This window comes from Schistocerca americana, chromosome X (genome assembly GCF_021461395.2).
Source record: "Schistocerca americana isolate TAMUIC-IGC-003095 chromosome X, iqSchAmer2.1, whole genome shotgun sequence".
Lineage (NCBI taxonomy): Eukaryota > Metazoa > Arthropoda > Insecta > Orthoptera > Acrididae > Schistocerca > Schistocerca americana.
The window spans coordinates 892,833,472-892,854,173 of NC_060130.1; the positions used below are offsets into that span (position 1 = coordinate 892,833,472).

Genomic DNA, 20,702 nt, shown 5'->3' on the forward strand with positions numbered 1-20,702 from the left:
ATTAGTTTTGGGACACACTGTATGTATACATATATATGTATACAGGGTGGTCAAAACAGTCTGAAATGTAAGGATGTTGCAGGGTACTTTGCCCTGACAAATAACTGTTACAAAAAAAAAATTCCATATGTTTCACTGCTTCCAAGTTAATTAGCATTGAAGTTAGCTAATGAAGTTGTTACACACACAGATTCAAGTGGCATGCCATTTATAATCAGTGAAAGTTTTCTCATAGCATAGATGACAGCACACGAGACTGCTCAGCCTTTGGCTCGGGTTTGGTCCTTACTACCACCCCATGTCCAATTCTTGTATCACTCTCTTGTTCAGTTTTAGGAAAATAAACAAAGACAGTAAAATAATCAAAGACCACACTTGACAACACTGTTTCTGGCAGGCAGGTTGAATTTGCATGTGCAATGCCCCGACTGGCTAACTTCAATGGTAATTAACTCAGACCAGTGCAATGACTCAAATTTATTTCTTAGCAATTATTTCTCAGCACAACCTTCCCTGCAACACTCTTACAAGCTATTCAGACTGTTTTTGAGCACCCTGTATATGTATGTATGTACATACACTGATACGCCAAACCATTATGACCACTGCCCACCAAGACATTGGATACTGCAGTAAAAAATTTATGTAAGTAGAGCAGACATAGATGAGGGTCATCCTAGCGAAGATACAGGCTGCAAATGGGGAAATCCATTGAGATAAACAACATTGACAAAGGTCAGATAATTATTATGTTGAGTCTGTGAACGAGTATCCAAAAACGGCAAAGATGGCTGAATGTTCACATGTTACTGTTGTGAGCATCTCCGGAATGACGTAGGAGGACAGTGAAACAACCACTTTTCACAGAACATGAGGTGCAGAGGCTTGTCTGCTCTTTAAAGTAGGATAGATGGTGGCCTGTGACATCTCTGTTGAAAGAGCACACTGCTGGTGCACGCACAAGTGTTTTGGGGCACATCATTCATTGTATATTGTTGAAGATGGAGCTTGGTGTCAGACCACCACATGTTCGCATTGAAATTACGATAGCAGTGGACACAGGACTATCGGGATTCAACCGTCAATTAATGGAAACATTTTAGCTCTTTGGATGAATCACGTTTTTGCTACACTAGGTTGTTGGTTGTCTCCACAAACACTGTCACTGAGGTGAACAACAACTCCAAACATGCAGTGCGCCACAGATGCAAGCTGATAGGTGCAGTATTATGGTATGGTAGACGTTTTCTTGTGCTTGCATGGGACCTGTGGCAGTAACTGAAGACATGCTGACAGCTGCAAACTACCTGCATTCCTTCATGCTTGATGCCTTCCCCAACGGAAATGTCATCTTTCAGCAGTATAACTGTCTATGTCTTGGAGCCATAAGTGTGCTACAGTGGTTTAAGGAGCATTATAGTGAACTCACGTTGATGTCTCAGCGACCAAATTCACCTAATGTAAATCCTATGGAACCCATCTGGGTTGCTATTGAGCACCATCACTGCATATGCAAATCAGCAGACAATTATTTATGTGAATTACATGACCTGTGCACAGACATCTAATGGCACATACTTTCACAAACCTACCATCAAACTGTCAGATCCCTCATATGCAGAATCAGTGATATATTTTTTCCACATACAATGGCTACAGTGAGCCAAACCATTACCATGATCAAAAGTATCATTAATGTCAATACTAAAATTAAGTCTACAACCACAGAAAACACAAGGTCCGTCAACAAGCTATTAAGCAGGTGGTCATAATGTTTTGGCTCATCAGTGTATGTATGTACATATGTGTTTTATATATAAAAACAAAGATGAGGTGACTTACCGAACAAAAGCGCTGGCAGGTCGATAGACACACAAACAAACACAAACATACACACAAAATTCAAGCTTTCGCAACAAACTGTTGCCTCATCAGGAAAGAGGGAAGGAGAGGGGAAGACGAAAGGAAGTGGGTTTTAAGGGAGAGGGTAAGGAGTCATTCCAATCCCGGGAGCGGAAAGACTTACCTTAGGGGGAAAAAAAGGACAGGTATACACTCGCACACACGCACATATCCATCCACACATACAGACACAAGCAGACATATTTACGTATATAAAATATGTCTGGAAAATATGTCTGCTTGTGTCTGTATGTGTGGATGGATATGTGCGTGTGTGCGAGTGTATACCTGTCCTTTTTTCCCCCTAAGGTAAGTCTTTCCGCTCCCGGGATTGGAATGACTCCTTACCCTCTCCCTTAAAACCCACTTCCTTTCGTCTTCCCCTCTCCTTCCCTCTTTCCTGATGAGGCAACAGTTTGTTGCGAAAGCTTGAATTTTGTGTGTATGTTTGTGTGTCTATCGACCTGCCAGCGCTTTTGTTCGGTAAGTCACCTCATCTTTGTTTTTATATATAATTTTTCCCACGTGGAATGTTTCCTTCCATTATATATATATATATATATATATATATATATATATATATATATATATATATATATATATATATATGTGTGTGTTTTTATATACGTAAATATTTATGGATATATGTATGTATATGTATAAAACATTTTTGAAGACTGCTGTAAATTTATTTTAATATTTAATCTCTATTCAGAGAATGTCTAACAATTACATAGACCTAAACACACTTTCGACATGATAATGAGTCCATGACAACAGTACAAGAAAAATCAGGATGAAGTGCATTATCTAATTGGTGATTAACTATTAAAATAAGTCTACAACAGTCATCAAAAAAGTTACAGAACTGAATGATCAGCTATACAACTTCCCATTAGGTCATACATGCATGTTACCATGACTAAAAGAATACATGAATAGAGTTTTTTGTTCACAGGGAAGGGCCAGTGACACTTGTCTATACCCGTTTTCATTTGACAGAGCATGTATGTTTCCTCATGGTGGAGGTGGAATAAACAAGAATACAACCAATTTGTTTCCTTTGAATAAACTTTGTATGTTTTTCATCAGAAGGGAGGACTACAGCATAAAACCTTTTCCAGAAATCACTCTTAACTGTAATGGAGCACATTAGCAATTTTACACACTGTACCACATAGTTTTCAACTTGCACCCTCCACAGTCTCACAAAACACAGTTTTGATGGATGCCACCTGATGCTCACAGTTGGTCATTTCGCCCTGTCAGTGCAAAAATACAACAGTAAAATTGTGCACTCAAATTCCGTACTAAGTCATGACCTGTCTTACACACCCACATGCTTCAGTAAGAGAGAATGAGTCAAAGCATTGTTGCACTGCCAGTCTCAGACTCTTCATACACACAGAGCTACAGTGGGAAGGAAGGAAGCCAATACAGCACTAACATAATGGCAGTGCCCTGATTCTAAGGTATGCAACCCTCAACATTTGGTCTCATGCTCGCTCTGTATATGATCTCTATCGGGTATGTGTTGTGTGCCAAGGTGTTATTAGCCCATTCTGCTTTGCAGACAGCATCAATGGCGAGAATTCCCTGAAACTGATTAGTGATACTATTTATCCTTCACCCCAAGGGATAGCTCATTTTATCTGTGGTGTGGCAGCAAGGTGCAGCTTCATAACATTTTAGCACCTACAGCTGCAGCTCCTCATTCTTGGTTTCTGTCTCCCTAAATGTGACATATCCAGCACAATGCCAGCAGAATCAAAGCATTTGTTTAAACATGCTATAGTCTTCAGATTTGACTCATCTGGTTCATATTTGTGGTGCATACTGCAATGACGTTCCTGTATATTATCAGTTGCTGAGTACAGGGATACACAACATATTTGTAGATCCACAGGAATCTTAATAGCCGAAATTTCAGAAGCTCAGTGCGGAACTTCGAAGAAAAATGGACTTCAGAACATTGCTATAAGACAATTTTGCAACATGTTTCAAGTAAAGCCAGCCTGAAGATTCACTTCTGCTAGGCATTATCACACTTCCACCTGTAGTCTACTACCTATGGGCCACCCTGGCTATGAAATACATAATACATTACAGCAGAGGGCACTAAACTCCTATAGATAATGAAAGAAGTGTGATACAAGGAAGCCAGCCAACTTAAATTTGCAAATCGGAGGTCTACCACAAAAATTTTCCATTTGTACTGGGAGTTTACTGAAAACAGAAGTTATAGAACAGTACATACATTTCTGCATTCTGCATGTTGGTTACAGGTGTCTCATCCATGTGCAAGTAATTTTTCAGCCCCTTTTGAAGGATCATCAGTCCCCTAGAACTTAGAACTACTTAAACCTAACTAACCTAAGGACATCACACACATCCATGCCCAAGGCAGAATTCGAACCTGCGGCCGTAGCAGTCGTGCGGTTCCGGACTAGGTCACCTAGAACCGCTCGGCCACTGCGGCCGACATCAAATTTCATGAGGGAGTATACGTAGAGAGATAGCAGAGAAATAATTTTGATATTTTTGAATATTGGCCTGCACAATGTCCATAAACTAACACTACAGATCTTTTGACTGCCATTTTCAATTGCTAAGAATATTCTTTGAGCATGTGCAGAGTTACTCAATATATGATACCATAGGATCTAACACAGAGAAAGTAAGTAAAGTTAACAAGCTTCCACAAGGTCAGAGACAGTGGATATTATTGCTGCAACAGCAATAGCATTTCGTTTCTGCATAAGAGCCAGAATGTAATCCTCCTAAGACAGCTTTACATCTATTTTCAGCCCAAAGAGCTTAAACTGTTGACATCACTAATTTTTCAAACACCCTGTGACACTTAAATTTCACTTTCATGGGGGTACCTTGCTAGAAACTGTATGCATTATGTTCAATTAAGGATAAATCTGTTTTCTGCAAGCCATGAGTAAATGTTAGCCACTACCCTACTTTCTACAAGGGCATAATGAAAAATAATACCTCCAAATTTTTTATCTGAAAAATCTTATATATAAAGAACTTTATTCTTCATGTCTACCTATTTATTTCTCAACACAGTCACCCTGGCGACAAATACATTTCTCCCAATAATAGACTAGTCTGATGATACCACCACTGTACAATGTCTAACACTGTTGATGGAGCCACAACCTCACCTCTGCTTGCACTGCTTCATCACTATCAAAGTGATGACCATGAAGGTGTTCTTTAAACATTGGAAACAGATTAAAATCAGATGGGGCTAAGTTGGGACTGTATAGAGGATGACTGATAACAGTGAACCCAAGACATCAGATTGTTGCAGATGTCACAGTGCTCATGTGTGGTCTGGCATTGTGATGCTGAAGGAGATGGTGCTCTATGTGTGGACAAACTCTTCAAATTCATGCTTTCAGATTTCTGATGGTCTTGCAGTAGCTTGAAGAGTTTATGATGGTGCCTTTAGGGGTGATTCCAAATGCACTACACCTTGAACATCCCAGAACACTGTCAGCATGACTTTGCCTGCTGATGGCATGGTCTTGAATCTTTTGGCATCTGTGATCCTTTGTGGTGGAACTTCACTGATGCACTCTTGTTTCCAAGGTCAAAATGGCGAACCCAATGGTCATCACCTGTCACAATGCTGTTAAGGAACCTATCACCCTCACACTCAAAATGCACCAGAAATTGTTGACAGATGCACAATCTCCACAGTTTCACGTCACGAGTGAGCATTCGAGGCACTCACCATGCACACACATTTTCTACTATAGTTCTGCAATGATGGCCTGTACATGCTCTCATGATATGTCACACTTACCTGAGGGCTGTGTTTGTGTTATCCGACGATTTTCTCTGATGAGTTCATCAACCTAATTCTGATTGGTCTCGTCAGATGCCATACATGGTCATCCACTCTGAGCTCTGTCACATACATTGAGGTTAGCACCATGATTTACACTGAGGTTAGCACTATCATTTCCTTCATTACGAGCATGAACAATCCAGTGTCACACATTACTGATGTTGACACAATTATCACCACACACAGCTTTTATTCTACTATGGATTTCAATTGGAGGCACATTTTCTGTCATTAGAAACTCAATTACTCCACACTGTTTCCCATGCACCGACATAGTTATAATACACACTGTCATGTTACACGCTACAATTCAGAGTCCTCTAGCAGCAGAGGGTTGCAACTTGTGTCAGCGAAGCGGGAAAGTCGGCCAAGTCATACACACGACATGTAATACCTCAGTCAATACTGAGACCACAATAAAAAATTCAGAGGCATTACTTTTCAGCTTATCATCACAAATCATTTACATTATCTGCCTAGAGTGCAAGTATGTATATATATTCCGAAGTATAGCACGGTCCGCACAAAAAAATTATTTTAATAATTAAAGGCGATACCTACAGTCATCAACTTATCTTTCAGTACCGCAAGAGCTTCAAGCACAAAACAATAAAATGAATTTTCTATTAATGCTCCTTTCGTGAAGTCATAAACTGAGTGTGTCTAAATACCTTAGCGTAACTTTGCAAAGCGACATGAAATGGAATGAGCATATGAGGATTGCAGTAGGGAAGGTGAATGGTCAACTTCGGTTTATTGGGAGAATTTTGGGAAAGTGTGGTTCATCCACAAAAGGAGACCGCATATAGGACACTAGTGCAACCTCTTGAGTACTGCTCAAGTGCTTGGGATCCATACCAGTTCGGATTAAAAGAAGACAACAAAACAATTCAGAGGTAGGCTGCTAGATTTGGTACCGGTAGGTTTGAACAACACACAAGTGTAATGGACATACTTCAGGGACTCAAATGGAAATCCCTGGAAGGAAGTTGGCATTCTTTTCAAGGAATACTATTGAGAAAATTTAGAGAACCAGTTTTTGAAGCTGACTGCAGAATGATTCTACTGCCACCAACATACATCTCAGGTAAGGCCCACGAAGATAAGATACAAGAAATTAGGGCTCATATGGAGGCATATCGACACTCGTCTTTCCCACACTCTATTTGCAAGTGGAACATAAAAGGAAACGACTAGTAGTGGTACAGGGCACCTTCCACCATGCACTATATGGTGGCTTGCAGAGTGTGTATGTGTATGTGTATGTAGGTGTAGATGTAAATGTGGATGCATATGTAGATGTAAAGTAGATGTTGCCACCACACTTGTCGATGGTGGTACTCTGGGGTAGTGTAGAAATGCGATTCATTGCTGACCACAATCTGATGCCATTTGACAGCAGTCCATGCTTCCAGGTCACAGCACCACTCCCAAAACAGTGTGTGTGTGTGTGTGTGTGTGTGTGTGTGTGTGTGTGTGTGTGTGTGTGTTTTGTTTGGGGAAGGAGACCAGACAGCGAGGTCATCGATCTCATCGGATTTGGGAAGAACGGGGAAGGAAGTCGGCCGTGCCCTTTCAGAGGAACCATCCCGGCATTTGCCTGGAGCGATTTAGGGAAATCACGGAGAACCTAAATCAGGAGGGTCGGACGCGGGATTGAACCGTCGTCCTCCCGAATGCGAGTCCAGTGTGCTAGCCACTGCGCCACCTCGCTCAGTCCCAAAACAGCCATTTGTGTTGTGGTGTAAGGGCAACCTACACATTGGAGGGTAATTCCCTAGTCCGACTGCTGCTACTCTCTGACCAATGGTGCGGTATGACACAGAACATTGCAAGGGGTCCATTACTCTTCCCAGATGGCAGGTGCATATGTCAATGGGTTATGATGTGCCTGGTGCACAACACGGCAATCCTCCATTGTGGTGGTCTGACTTGATTGACCAGAACAATGGCAATTGGTATGTCTGTCCTCACATTCCCACATAGTTCAACATCAGGTCACTGTCACATATGATTGCCTCATTTGGATACTCAACCTCCCGTTATGTACTGATAACTCTATCTCTCACGATTATGTGGCATCTCCACATCCTTTCTAATGAGCCCTCAACATCTGATGGTGATCATGCCCTTATGTACTCCACTAGATGCCAGTTGCATTGTACGTGTTCATGAAAGTTGAGACTGGCTGCCCGGCCTTGCCCATTCACCCTGTGAGTAGACAGCTGGCTGTTTAATCAGCAGTGTCCACGCAGGCACACAGGAGGAAGGGTTTACTAGCTATCGGGAGCTCGAATGTTAGGCGCATTCTGGATTCCCTTAGTAAAACAGTCGGCTTAGTATGTATGTCGGGAGGATCTCATCCATGACGTGGAGGAGGCCCTGCCCGTGTGTATCGAGGATGCAGGGTGCAGTCACTGCAAGTTATGGTTCATGGCGGCACCAATGATGCATGTCAGTTGGGTTCTGAGATATCCTCAGTTCATGTAAGGAGCTGGTGAAAGTGGTGAAAGCTGCTAGTCTTACTCGCGGGGTGCAAGCAGAGCTAACAATTTGCAGTATTGTACCCAGAACTGATCAGGGCCCTTTGGTTTGAAGCCAAGTTGGATGTCTCAATGAGAGAAGCTCTTTCAGTTCAGTGACTACTGTCTTGACTGGAGCTTTCTAGACATGCATTATGGGGTGGAGAATTGTAGGACTCTCCTTGATAGGTCAGGGCACCACACAGGAAGCAGATACTCAGGTACCAGAGTACTTGTAAAGTGTACCTGCATACAACGCAAACAGACTTAGACTGTCAAAATTTTAAAAGTAGATTTCTGATGGATTCGTAACATTTTTGAATTTACTGCTCACCAGGAAAGTTGTCACATTCAAATTATTCTCGGAGCGAAGCCCTGGATGAAACCCAAAGCAAAAAGCTTTGAAGTATTTAATGAGGCAGGGAATGTATATTGAAAAGACAGGGTAAAGGATGTAAGAGGGGAAGGTTCACTGAAGTCAACAAAAGTATTGACTCTATTAAGGTTGAAATTGAGCCTAACTGTGAAGTTACCTAAACATGAGTAGGCAGCCTAGGTGAACTCAAACTAATCATTGGATGTTTTTACTGGCCACCCGAATTTGCCATAATAGTTGTAGAATCCTTCAAAGAAAGTCTATACTCACTAATGCTGAAATACTCCAGTCATAAAATATTATATGAACAGTCCAGGGGAAAAACCTGATAAGTCCAAAATTCCAAAATTTCTGTTTTTTTCATAATTTAATAGACCAGCCTGTGTAGTTTTAGCTGGTTTTACAGAACTGGTCAAAAACCTGATGAGTCACAAGATATTCTGATATCTTGTAAGCATGTGCAGGCGAAAAACATTGTAGGTCCACACAAAACAGGGTAATATACTGACAAGTCCAGAGAATGCAACGATAAAATTTTATGACTTAAAGATTCCCAGACCACACAGGTCTGTTTTCACTAATGTTATCATTGTTTTATCACTGTTGCCACAGTCATTGTTGTGTATAAGTTGACCGTTATTGTTGTTAGCTTTGTGGAGTTAGTGAAGGAAGTTAGATCTAGCATTGTATTCTGTCAGTATAAAATGAAATAAGAAGATAGTGACTCGTCTACTTGCATTCTATAGTTTTCTTATACTATAGAATGTCATCAAAGAAGCTGACAAAGAAAAAGAAGTATGGTCGCGTTAGAGATGCCTCCAAACGTTTAAGATTGCAGTCACATGAAACAGGAGAACCATGTAAGTGCAAAAACAATTGTTTTGATATTGTCAGTGATGAAAATAAAAGGAATATTATTAATAACATGAACCACTTTCAAAATCATGATGAAATAAACCTCTATTTAAGTGATGTAATCACAGTTGTCCCTGTACAGCGCAGGTGTCCTAGAAGAGAAGAGCAGGAAGCAAAGTTTTGTGATGTATCATATAAATTCAGTGTTTGTATTACCATTAATGGAAGTGTCCAAGAAGTACATGTGTGCAAGCAAGCATTTACGTCATTACATGGAATAAAGATGAGCGAGGTAGATCATTTACTGAAGAAACTTAAATCTGGAGACCATCCTCTACAAGACGGCCAAGGGAAACACAAATCTCACCCACAGGCTTTGAAACATCAAACACGTGAAATAATAAGAGGGCACATTAAATCATTTAAAGGTCGCAAGAGCCACTACAGTTTGACGAAGTCAAAAAAATTTACCTACTAGAGTCTTTGAATATTAAAAATATGTTCCATATGTTCAAGGAGAAGTTCCAGGATCAGAACGTGTCGTTTATTTTTATTTACTTACTTACTTATTTATTTATTTATTTATTTATTCATCCGTGGAACAATAAATATTGTATGGATGTCGTCAGTTTACAACACATGAGCACACATTTACATTTACAATGAAACAGGTTTCTCATATTTTGTGTAGTTTTTATAACTAGTCATACACACATTTATAATTACATAATATTTTGGTGATAATGTCATATGTTGCTAATAATCTACATCTATGTTAAATATTCTTTTACAGTATAACAACTTTTACTTACTAAAAAGGTTTTAAGCTTTTGTCTGAAAGTGAGGGGCTCATTTATTTCTTTAATTTCGTTATACAGTTTTATCCCAGTATAAAATATACTTTTTTGCGTCTTTGCCTTGTTCTTTCTATCTAGATGGAAGTGGTGACAAGCTCTTGTTTCATGGTCATGTATTAGGCTGTTTGTGCTGTACATGTTGAGATTTTTCTTAATGAACATTATGTTCTGAAAGATATACTCACAAGAAACAGTTAGAATTCCTAGCTTTCTAAATAATTCTAGACAGTGGGCCCTGTTGAAATCTTGTAGTTAACCTGCAATATGTTATGGACTTGTCATATTTTTCCTCTGTACAACCTGCCTTCAAAATAAAAATGCATGATATTATTGTAAATCCTATTCAGATGTGTATAATTTCAGTAGTACTCTTTCTCGGAAAGATATATCAAGGTCTAAAACAAAAATGAAGAATATAACTTGAAAAACTAAAATTTTAAGAGTCTTGAAAGTTTAAATTTTGTCTCCTGAAAAAAATAAAAATTGTGACTTATCAGGATTTTCCCCTGCACTCTTCATATGAAAGTGACTTTAACCTACTGTGTCTAGACTGGAACCTCTATGGATTCATGGCCTTTGGCACAGACAGACAATTTTTTTGAAGTAGTTCTGAACATATTTTCCGAAAAATGTGTTGAGCAGCTAGTTCAACAACCTATGTGCACTGGAAATATTTCACACCTTGCAGCTACAAACAAATCTGTCTTAATGACAGTGTCAGTAAAGAGACAGGGATTATTGGTAATGGTTGCTCAAGTTAATAAACCAACAAGGAGGAGGCCAGGGCAGTATTTATGCTGGAAACAACAGATAAGCAGTTGTTAATATCCTACTTACACAAGAATGGACATCATTTAGTTCCAGTATGATGGACATAAGAGGAATTATGGGCATACTTTAAATCAATTGTAAATTACATAAATTTTTATTTGTGGGACATCCACAACTGTTCTGCAACATGATCATGGGAAACAAATCCCCAGAGTTGTAAAATGCTTTTATTGATCAAAGTTTTACAAGACAGAAGTTGGTATACACTATCACGATTACAGGGTCTTGGCCCCATTGTCAGGTGTATCTGCAATCTAAAGTAAAACAATAGTTGTAACTTACTCACTTAAACAATTTAAAAAATTAAACTTTAGAAAGTAAAAAATCAGATGAAATTATTAAAAAAAGAGCCTATTTAGCAGTCATAAGACATCATGCCCATACCAAAACAATTAGTAGGCAAACATTTACTGTAGGTGGACTGTCATAACAGCATCCCAAATCGTGGCTGCAAAGAACCCCAACTTACAAGTGCAGCCTGGGAAAAAGCCTCTTGTCCCAAAACTGCCACAGGGAACGCATGCAGTCTACAAAACTGAAGTCACCGTAGAGTATTAGGTGGAAGTCACATTCTAGACCAAAGCTGAACTAAATAACAATCCTGCACTGCAGAAAGGAAATGAACTATAATCCTGATATGGCAAACCACAAGAAAAAGGCAGTAGCATTCGAAGCCAACACTTACCAAATGCTGATACAACACGCCTGTGTGATCCATGTGGCTACAGCAAGAGGACTGAGCAGTAACGTTGCAGGCTGTATGTGTCATAAACATCGTGAAGCAGGTGCATAACACAGCATGAAGAGGAGCTAAGGCACATGTGTGTACGGAAGCCGAAAAAAGATTACAGAAGAAAGTAATGGCAGTCCAGTATGAGAGATGTTAGTCTTAACAGGCATATAGGAAAAAACAGCATGGCTAATAACATAAGAAGTGCAACACAGCAAAAGATCCATGACACGGAATGTAAATATAATAGCATCAGCCAAAGGTCGAAACGCATAAAAAAAATGCCAAAATCTGCATCCAGTAACAGAAAAGCCCAAACATAACAAATGACGGATTGTGAACCCATGAAATTAAATGGTAAAATGTTTAAAAAATTAAAAAAAGTTTTACACAATTCAAAAAATTTAAAAACATGTAGTAGTTCAGGTATTCATTGTATCGTGTGTCTGAAATGTGATTACCACTATGTTGGACAAACTGACAGACATTGTCAGACTAGGTTTAAGAGGCACTGTAACATTAAAAAGCCCAAATCGGCAATGTCTGTGCACTTAGCATTAAATAATCATAAACTAGGGGAGATTAAGGAGGATCTTTCCATACTTCACTTTTATCCCAAAGGCTTGACTTTACACATGTTGGAAGAGATCAAGGTTTTCAAATGTAGATTGAACAATTCAGATACTGCTTTTAATGAGCAAATGAAGCTCAAACATAAAAATCTCTTGACGAACTTTGTACAACACTTTCCACTTTCAATAGTAGAATTTGAATGTGGCTTACTACCTTCTTTGCTCCTATTTCTTAACCTTGCCACAACCCCTTCATCTGCATCCTGTATACTTTTTTATTGTAATAACATCAGATGGTTAATTACTGTAAGAAAATTTAGTTCTTAATTTTTTAAATTGTTTACATTTTTTCATCTTTTGAATATTTGACTTTTTGATTTCATGGGTTTACAACCTGTCATTTGTTATGTTTGGGCTTTTCTGCTACTGGATGCACACAATTTGGGATGCTATTATTGCAGTCCACCTACAGCAGATGTTTGCCTACTAGTTGTTCGGGCATGGACATGATGTCCTACTCTGCTAGGTAGACTATTTTTTAATCATTTCATCTGATTTTTTTAGTTTCTAAATTTTAACTTTTTAAATTTCCTATTTGTTTTAAGAAGTAGGTTACAACTGTTGTTTTATTTTAGATTTAAAATTCACTTGATGATGGGACTAAGAACCCAAAAGCATGATGGTTTATAGTGACTTATGTCTTGCAAAACTTTGGTCAATAAAAGCATTTTACAACTTTAGTGGATTTCTTTTCCATGAACACGACCATAGATTGTGCTCTGGAGAAGTATGTGTCAAGTACATGGATTAAGGGCGGAATAAAAAACCACAGTAGTTTAATAACAAAATTCAGAAAATGCTCAGAAAGCAAAGATTGTTGCAATCTTGAATAAAAAAGGAATGTTGAAAGACAAAAGTGAGTAAAAATTCATATGCCTGTAAAATGAGTGTGTGTGACTGTACAACATACATGTCATACCTTTGTGAAGGATCTTGTCAAGAATCTGAGAGAATTCTGGTCCTATATAAATTCACAATGCGAATTGAAGGCTTCTATCCACTCACTTGTCGACCAGTCTGGAATGGCAACAATAGACAGCAAAAGGAAAGCTGATGTTTTAAATTTCTTGTTTAAAAAATTATTCATGCAGGTGATTATACACACATACCAGTGCCTGACCATCACACAGACTCCCATATGCAGGACTTTGGCATCCCTGCCACTGTGAAGCACACAGATTAATCTATGGTATTGGCTCGTACTTGGGGTGCATTTACTGCGAATCACTAACCTAGGTGAAAGTTGCAAAGAGACTGGAAAAAACTGCAGATGACTTTTGTATATAAGAAGGGCAAAGAACAGAACCGCAAAATTACAGACCAATATCCTTAACATTTATATGCTGCAGATACCTTGAATATATTCTGAGTTTGAATATAATGAATTTCCTTGAGGCAGAAAAACTTCTGTTCACAAATCAGTGCAGATTTAGAAAGCAATGCTTGTATGAAGGCCAGTTCATCATTTTCTCACACGATATCCAGCAAACCACGGGGGAAGGCTAACAGGCAGCTTCTGTATTCCCAGATTTCCGGAAACCATTTGATATGATGCTGCACTGTGGACTGTTAACTAAGATCTGAGCATACAGAACAGGTTCTTAGATACGTGATTGGCTCACAGACTTCTTAAATAATAGAACCCACTATGCTGTCCTCGATGACTAGTGTTCATCAGAGACAAGGGTATACTCAGTAGTGCACCAGGTAAGTGTGATAGGATCACCCTTGTTCTCTAATACATAAATTACAACAGAAGTATATTCTTAGTTTATGAATATAACAGGATAGGAAAATGGAAGGAATAAACAACAGCAAAAGGTAGTAGAAAAGGAAAACTGGAATAAGATCTATACCATTCAATACCGTGTTACAGAACTCACAGTGCACATAATTTGTCTCTGGTCAATTATATTTAAATAGCGCAGTTTTTGTGGTGTTCATTCTCACATAACCCTAAAACATTTGTCCATTATAAAATGTCTTTCTGCATCTACATAGATACTCCACAAGCCACTGTACAGTATATGGCAGAGGGTGTTTTGAACCAACATTAGTGATTTTCTCTACTATTCCATTTGCATATAAAGTGAGGGAAAAATTACAGTCAGCATGTCTCAGTATGTACTCCACTCTCTTTTACCTCATTCTCACAGCCCCTGTGTGACATACACACGTAGCAGAATTACCGCACAGTCCTCCTCAAATATCGGTCTTCTAATTTTATCCAACAAGTTTTTGAGAGAACAAACAACACTGCCTTTTTTTCCATCGATTTTCACTTGAATTCCCTGAGCACCACTATTACTCTTCCGTGTGAACTATGTACACTTATTGTGACAGACACTGATGTTGTGGAACAACACTCTACAAGTGGTTGCATTCCCAGAAGCCTGATTTGGTAATGCATTTTTAAAGAGAGAATTTAATAGTTTCGTTTTATGTCTGTTGTACTCAGCTTCAACACAATTCTGATCCAGGAGAAATAATGTGGATAGTTTTGATTTGTTTACAGGCTTTACGTATGACCATAACTTCCTTGGGGTTTCTGATAAATCTTCACCATGATATTACTATGGAAATTGTTGTTCTAATGGATATATGAGTCCCATTAAGTTTTACCATCAGTGTTTCTTACATTCTCTTTTGTAGTACGAGCATAATGATTTCTGTTTTCACAACATACTACAACTGGTACTATTAAAGCAAGATGTAGCTCAGCACCTAGTGAAAGTATTTATGTAACGCGAAGTTTATGATGTGTCTGAGCTTGAACCATATCTTTCACACTTCTTAAATTTTTAATTAAACGTTCCCAATTTATCTTTGAAGATGATTTTGGCGGTTGTCTAGCAATTGTACTACACACAGAACTCTTCAAGATTTCTCAAACTTTCTGTTTTTACTGACCATCATCACTAGAGCAACATCATGGTAATAATTTCCATCTCTTTTATGACACCCTTGTAAATGTCATGCCTGCTTGTAGCCGGGAGGTCTAAAATATCTCTCTGTCACATGTGGGCTACTGGACTTTCTGTTTAAGGCAGTTGTCTAACAATGCAGTCACACAAGTATTTCACAAGACTGTATGTAGGTGTAGCTCTACCAGCAGCTGCCTGTTCAGTATTATGTCACAAGACTATGCATGTACAAGGGTGGACAAAAACATGGAAACACCAAAAACACATCATATTACCAGGCCTAATATGGTGTAACAAAACCGTTGGCATTAACAAAGGCTTCCAGTCATCTCAGAATGGATAAGTACAGGTCCTGTGTTGTTTTCAAATGAATTTTATACCATTATTCCTAAAAACTACTGGCAAGTTCAGGTAACAATGAAGGAGGTGGATAACAATCATGCACCCTTCTCTCCAAAGTAGAGCGCAAAGGCTCAATAACATTGAGATCTGGAGACTGTGGTTGCCAGGTGATACACATTCTCATGCTGACAAAATCAATCCAGGGCAATGAGAGCTGTGTGAGCATGGGCTCTGTCTTCGAACACATCATCACCATTTGGGAACAAACACTGTACCCTAAGGTGATGCTGATCCCTGGATTTCCCAGTTTATGGGCTACCTTCATGTTGTTTTTGTGCTAACAGGGTGCATGAGTAAGACATTCAGTTTTTTAATGACTTTTACAGCTGTCATTCTCTTAGTTTTCATCACAATTCACTTAAATGACCATCTCTCATGATCGCTCAACACACACTTTTGTCTGTGACTTAGCAGGTGATGTTTTTCCACTTTCCCAGTACGTGGTACAAACCTTTGATACAGTGCCTCCTGAAACATCAAAAACTTTGGCTACCTCTGTTATGGAGGCATCTACCATACGAGCAACCACCATTTGCCAATGTTTGAAGTCACTCAGCTCTGACATAATGCACTCACAACTACACAGAATACTGTTCTGATGACGACTGATGCCTGCAACATATTGTCGACGTTGTACAGGTGCCATTCATGCTAAAATACAACATCGCAACCTGCAGGCTTGGCTAGCATCTGCATTTATGTTCAAGCAAGCATTCCTCAACATGTTTCCATATTTTTGTCCAACCACTGTATATCTTTCACAGTCACTATAGGGCAAATTAAAAACTCCCTCTACTCTTCCTGTATGATTGCAGCATTACTGTGCTATCAAATTTAGCCCGTCTTGGGACAACTCTTATGACCAATTTGTCAGTACCTGGTGGCTGGCAGCAATAGACAATCATTAAGATTATGTGATGATGATGATGATGATGATGATGATGATGATGATGACGATTACGAATATGGGTCCACACAACTTTTTACTCTTGTCCAAATGAGGCAGCTTTGCTACACCTAATGACATTCTTCCTCTCAGGGAGTCTACATGAGGTGATACATATTTAAAAAATAAAGCATCCAATGGAAAACAAACCTCTATAGAAACAATTTACTAAAAAAGATGTCAAAGATGAGTGGACAATAAAAGATATCTCTGGCTCCTTCAAGAATGACTGTGGATGTAAGGAGTCATTCATTTCAAGACCTTATGAAGCAACAGCCCAGGTGGAGTATTTTATCATCATTTTATCATCATAGGTCCAGAACAAGAATGTTTATTGATTATCTGAGTGATCCAGGTATTTTTCTGGATGATATCAATGAGGCAATTGTAGCGCAAACAACCAATTACAGAAATCTTCAGTTGTTTGTTCTGTTTTCAACAATGAAACACATTCATCTGGAGACACTGGTTAGAGATGGGTACATGATACGGAAGTTACGGCAAGTGTGACAAAGGAAACTGACTTTTGGAAACATATTTTTTGTAGATGTAACTGTGAAACAGGCCTCTAGAACATAAATAAACATTGATGAAATATGCATACAATCTGCAAAGGATCATATGAATTGTTGTACATCAATCAATGAAATGATAAAATTGTACTGTGGCCCAAAGTCAAGGAAGGAAACTCCAAGTTTTGTATCTCTTGGACACTGAGGCTATTACTGGCAGAGCACAAGTTCAGTAGGACAATGACTGGGCAGGAAATTCATCACAATCCGCTTCAAATGAGTTGTTTCTGCATTCACTGGAAATGATTTAAATAAATTGTGTAAAACCTGTGTCAGGATGGCAAGATAAGGATTTGAACCATGTTTCTCCTGCGTGAGAGTCTAGCATTTCCACTACAGCAACATTCTGTTCAGTGGCATGAATTTAGAACACAAAGATGGCACTCATAAATTTGTGCCAAACTATTGATAGTTATGGGAGTACACAAAAGCCTCCAAGGCAGTCATAGAGGTAACACAAAAGAAAGGAGAGGTGACAGTTTTCACGGCTTTAGTCAAGATGTCAATAAAAATGGCTTTGAAAAGGAAATGAAATGACAACAATGAAATACAATTTCAGTTGAACACTAGGAAAGAATATGTTAATAATGAAGAAGCCACATATTGGGATAATTTCTGTAAGAGGTGGCATTTCTGATGGGAGACAGATGGCTGTGACTGTATTTAGAAAGTGTTCTGAGCTATTAGCATATTCAGAGGCTGCAGGTAATCAGTTACAACACTTTTTGGTGTATAAGGCATTCAAAATTATGTAACAGAAGAAAAACCTCAATTTTATGAAAAAATAACAACAAATCCACTACATACCCATACTTATAAAAAAAGTACATCTATCTGTTTTTACAGCTTTAAGACAGAACCATATTCACACGCTTTTCTATCATTTATTGGTTGCTTATATATTTCCAGAAGCAGCTTGGTCTCTAGTTTATCTTAGGACATAAGAATTGTACATTCATTATTTGCATATTCTGAGCGTTTTAATAACACTGCTTTACTAGACAACCATGGATTCATTTTTTATGTAACAAAGATTTTTCACCAATTTTCACACTATTGTAGGCAAGAGAGCAAAAGAAAATATTGTAATCCTTAAAGGAAAACATATATGCATAACAGTACATACCTTTTGTGATCTTGCTTTGCTGAAAACATTCCAAAACCTCAATGTTTCGTCTCCAGCACCAGTAACAATTGCTTCACCATCTGGAGACATTGCTAAATATAATACTCTATATGAATGTCCTGTTAGTTTTGCAACTTGTGTAAGGCTTGGGTATTTCCAGACTAGTATCTGATTCTGGGAATAGCCATGGGTACTAACCTGAAAAAAGAAGAAAACATAAATTATTAGAAGCTTTGAGTAACTGACAGGAACAGACAAAAGAGAAGCTAAACTTGCTAGCTTTTGGAATAAATCCTTTCCCGAACTAGAGTGCACACATGCACAGCCCCATCCCCTCCCCCCACACACCATCTGTGTCCTTTACATTCTACCAGAACTTTCCCACTATGAATACATACATTTCTATTATTTAATACATCAGAGTTTAACATGGCATTACAAGCAGGGTTCCACATTCTCATAATGACTGCTTTAGTAAGAGACATATGAAACATTATTTCAACAATGATTTAACGTGGATGTGTCTAGATCCTAATGACTAAAACTAGTGATATCTTTTATGATTGTGTGAGAAGCTGATTATATCTTTCACGTGTAATCATCAACTATTAGAGTTGGCTAAGGACATGCTACATCATAATAACTTTTATCACTTCCTATCTCTGGATGCTACCCCTGACTTCAAAATGACCTTCAAATCTTCAGATTCCACCAATCCCCTCATTAACGTAACATTAGAGAAACAAATGCAAAGGCATCCCTGAACCATTTCTGCTTCCTTTCCAAGAAACTATTACTAAGAAACTAGAACTACCTACACCCTATCACCCAAACTGAAACCCTTTCCCTCCAACATCTGAAAGAGCATTTCAGACACTCTAAAGTTTTTCCAATTTTCTGATATCCTACTCCTGCCTTATAGTACTACAATATCTATCTTACTGCCCATGAACCCTCTCATTATGCTCTCCCAGGTCATATCTCTGTTCAACTGTGATTCTCATCCATTCCCACTTAACCACCTCATTGCTAGGTTCCAGGAATTCCATACCTTCAACTTGGTCTCCCTCTCCTTAGGCTCTTCTCAGTAACCAAAACCTCTCAACAGAGGAAAAAACATCCATCCACAACCTTAAGGCAGACTCAAATCCTTAGGCCCAGCACGGAATTTCCCTCTGCCTCTTCACACCAACACACATCCACCTTACACACACTTCCCAAAATCCATAAACTTAAGCATCCTGGATGCCCCATTGTAGCTGATTACTGTGCTTTAATGGAAAGAATCTTGGCTCTTGTTAACCAACATTTTCAACTCATTGCCCACAGCCAAGTTTCTTAACAGTTTTTAACTCAACAGTTGAGCTCCAACCCAGAGTAGAAATTTCTGATTGGTCAGCCCCACGACTAATTCTGTAACAGCTTTCTGAAATATTATAACTGTCACCAAATAATGTTCCAGAACTGTGTTATTGTGGGCAGCATTTGCACAGTGGCACAGGACTGCACAAACAGGAAATCGCAATATTCTATGAGGGACAGGAAGAGTGTTTTGAAGCAAAAATGTGTATTTGGAATGGTTTTTGAGGCACAATAGTTCTCTCATACATTATCTTTTTTGATAGCAGGATGTGAATTATATACTGATCACCTACCCTACTTGCTCTATGTCTGTTCTCAGAACAGGATCTGTTTTTCCCTTGCATGGTTGCAAGGACATAGGAAGTAAACAGCAGCTCCCACTGACACTACATGAGTTTGTGGTATATTGGTTAACAATACATAACATCTGGCATTACAATGTTAGAGGATCTTCAGGGTACTGCCTGGACATGGTGTAGAGCTGTGGCGCGGGTGGGCGCATCTGGTGCGCAGTGATGCTCTGTAGGGCACAACTGGCAACTAGCGAGGCTAGCAGCATCAGTAGTCTGAGCAGCCAGCGGCAGTGTCTTCTGGTGAGGGCAGTTTTGCTCCAGCTGATGGCAAATTTGGCAGACCTGGGATGCAGTGAGGCCAACGGCATCAATGGCCAGCTGGGAGGAAGGCATATGATCAGCTGGCTGTCCTGGATGTGGTGGTGGTGGTTAGTGTTTAACGTCCCGTCGACAACGAGGTCATTAGAGACGGAGCGCAAGCTCGGGTTAGGGAAGGATTGGGAA

The 20,702-nt window shown here is 39.0% G+C and overlaps 1 protein-coding gene across 3 annotated transcripts in view; it reads right to left on the reverse strand.

Moving 5' to 3' along the window:
* The window catches only part of LOC124555455 (fizzy-related protein homolog), a 116,950-nt gene that overhangs the window by 21,155 nt on the left and 75,093 nt on the right, over nucleotides 1–20,702 (reverse strand). For all 3 annotated transcript variants that reach the window (XM_047129378.1, XM_047129379.1, XM_047129377.1), the window contains exon 10: nucleotides 18,544–18,741. In XM_047129378.1, coding sequence (XP_046985334.1) covers nucleotides 18,544–18,741 — 198 coding nt within the window. The remainder of the gene's footprint in view (nucleotides 1–18,543; nucleotides 18,742–20,702) is intronic.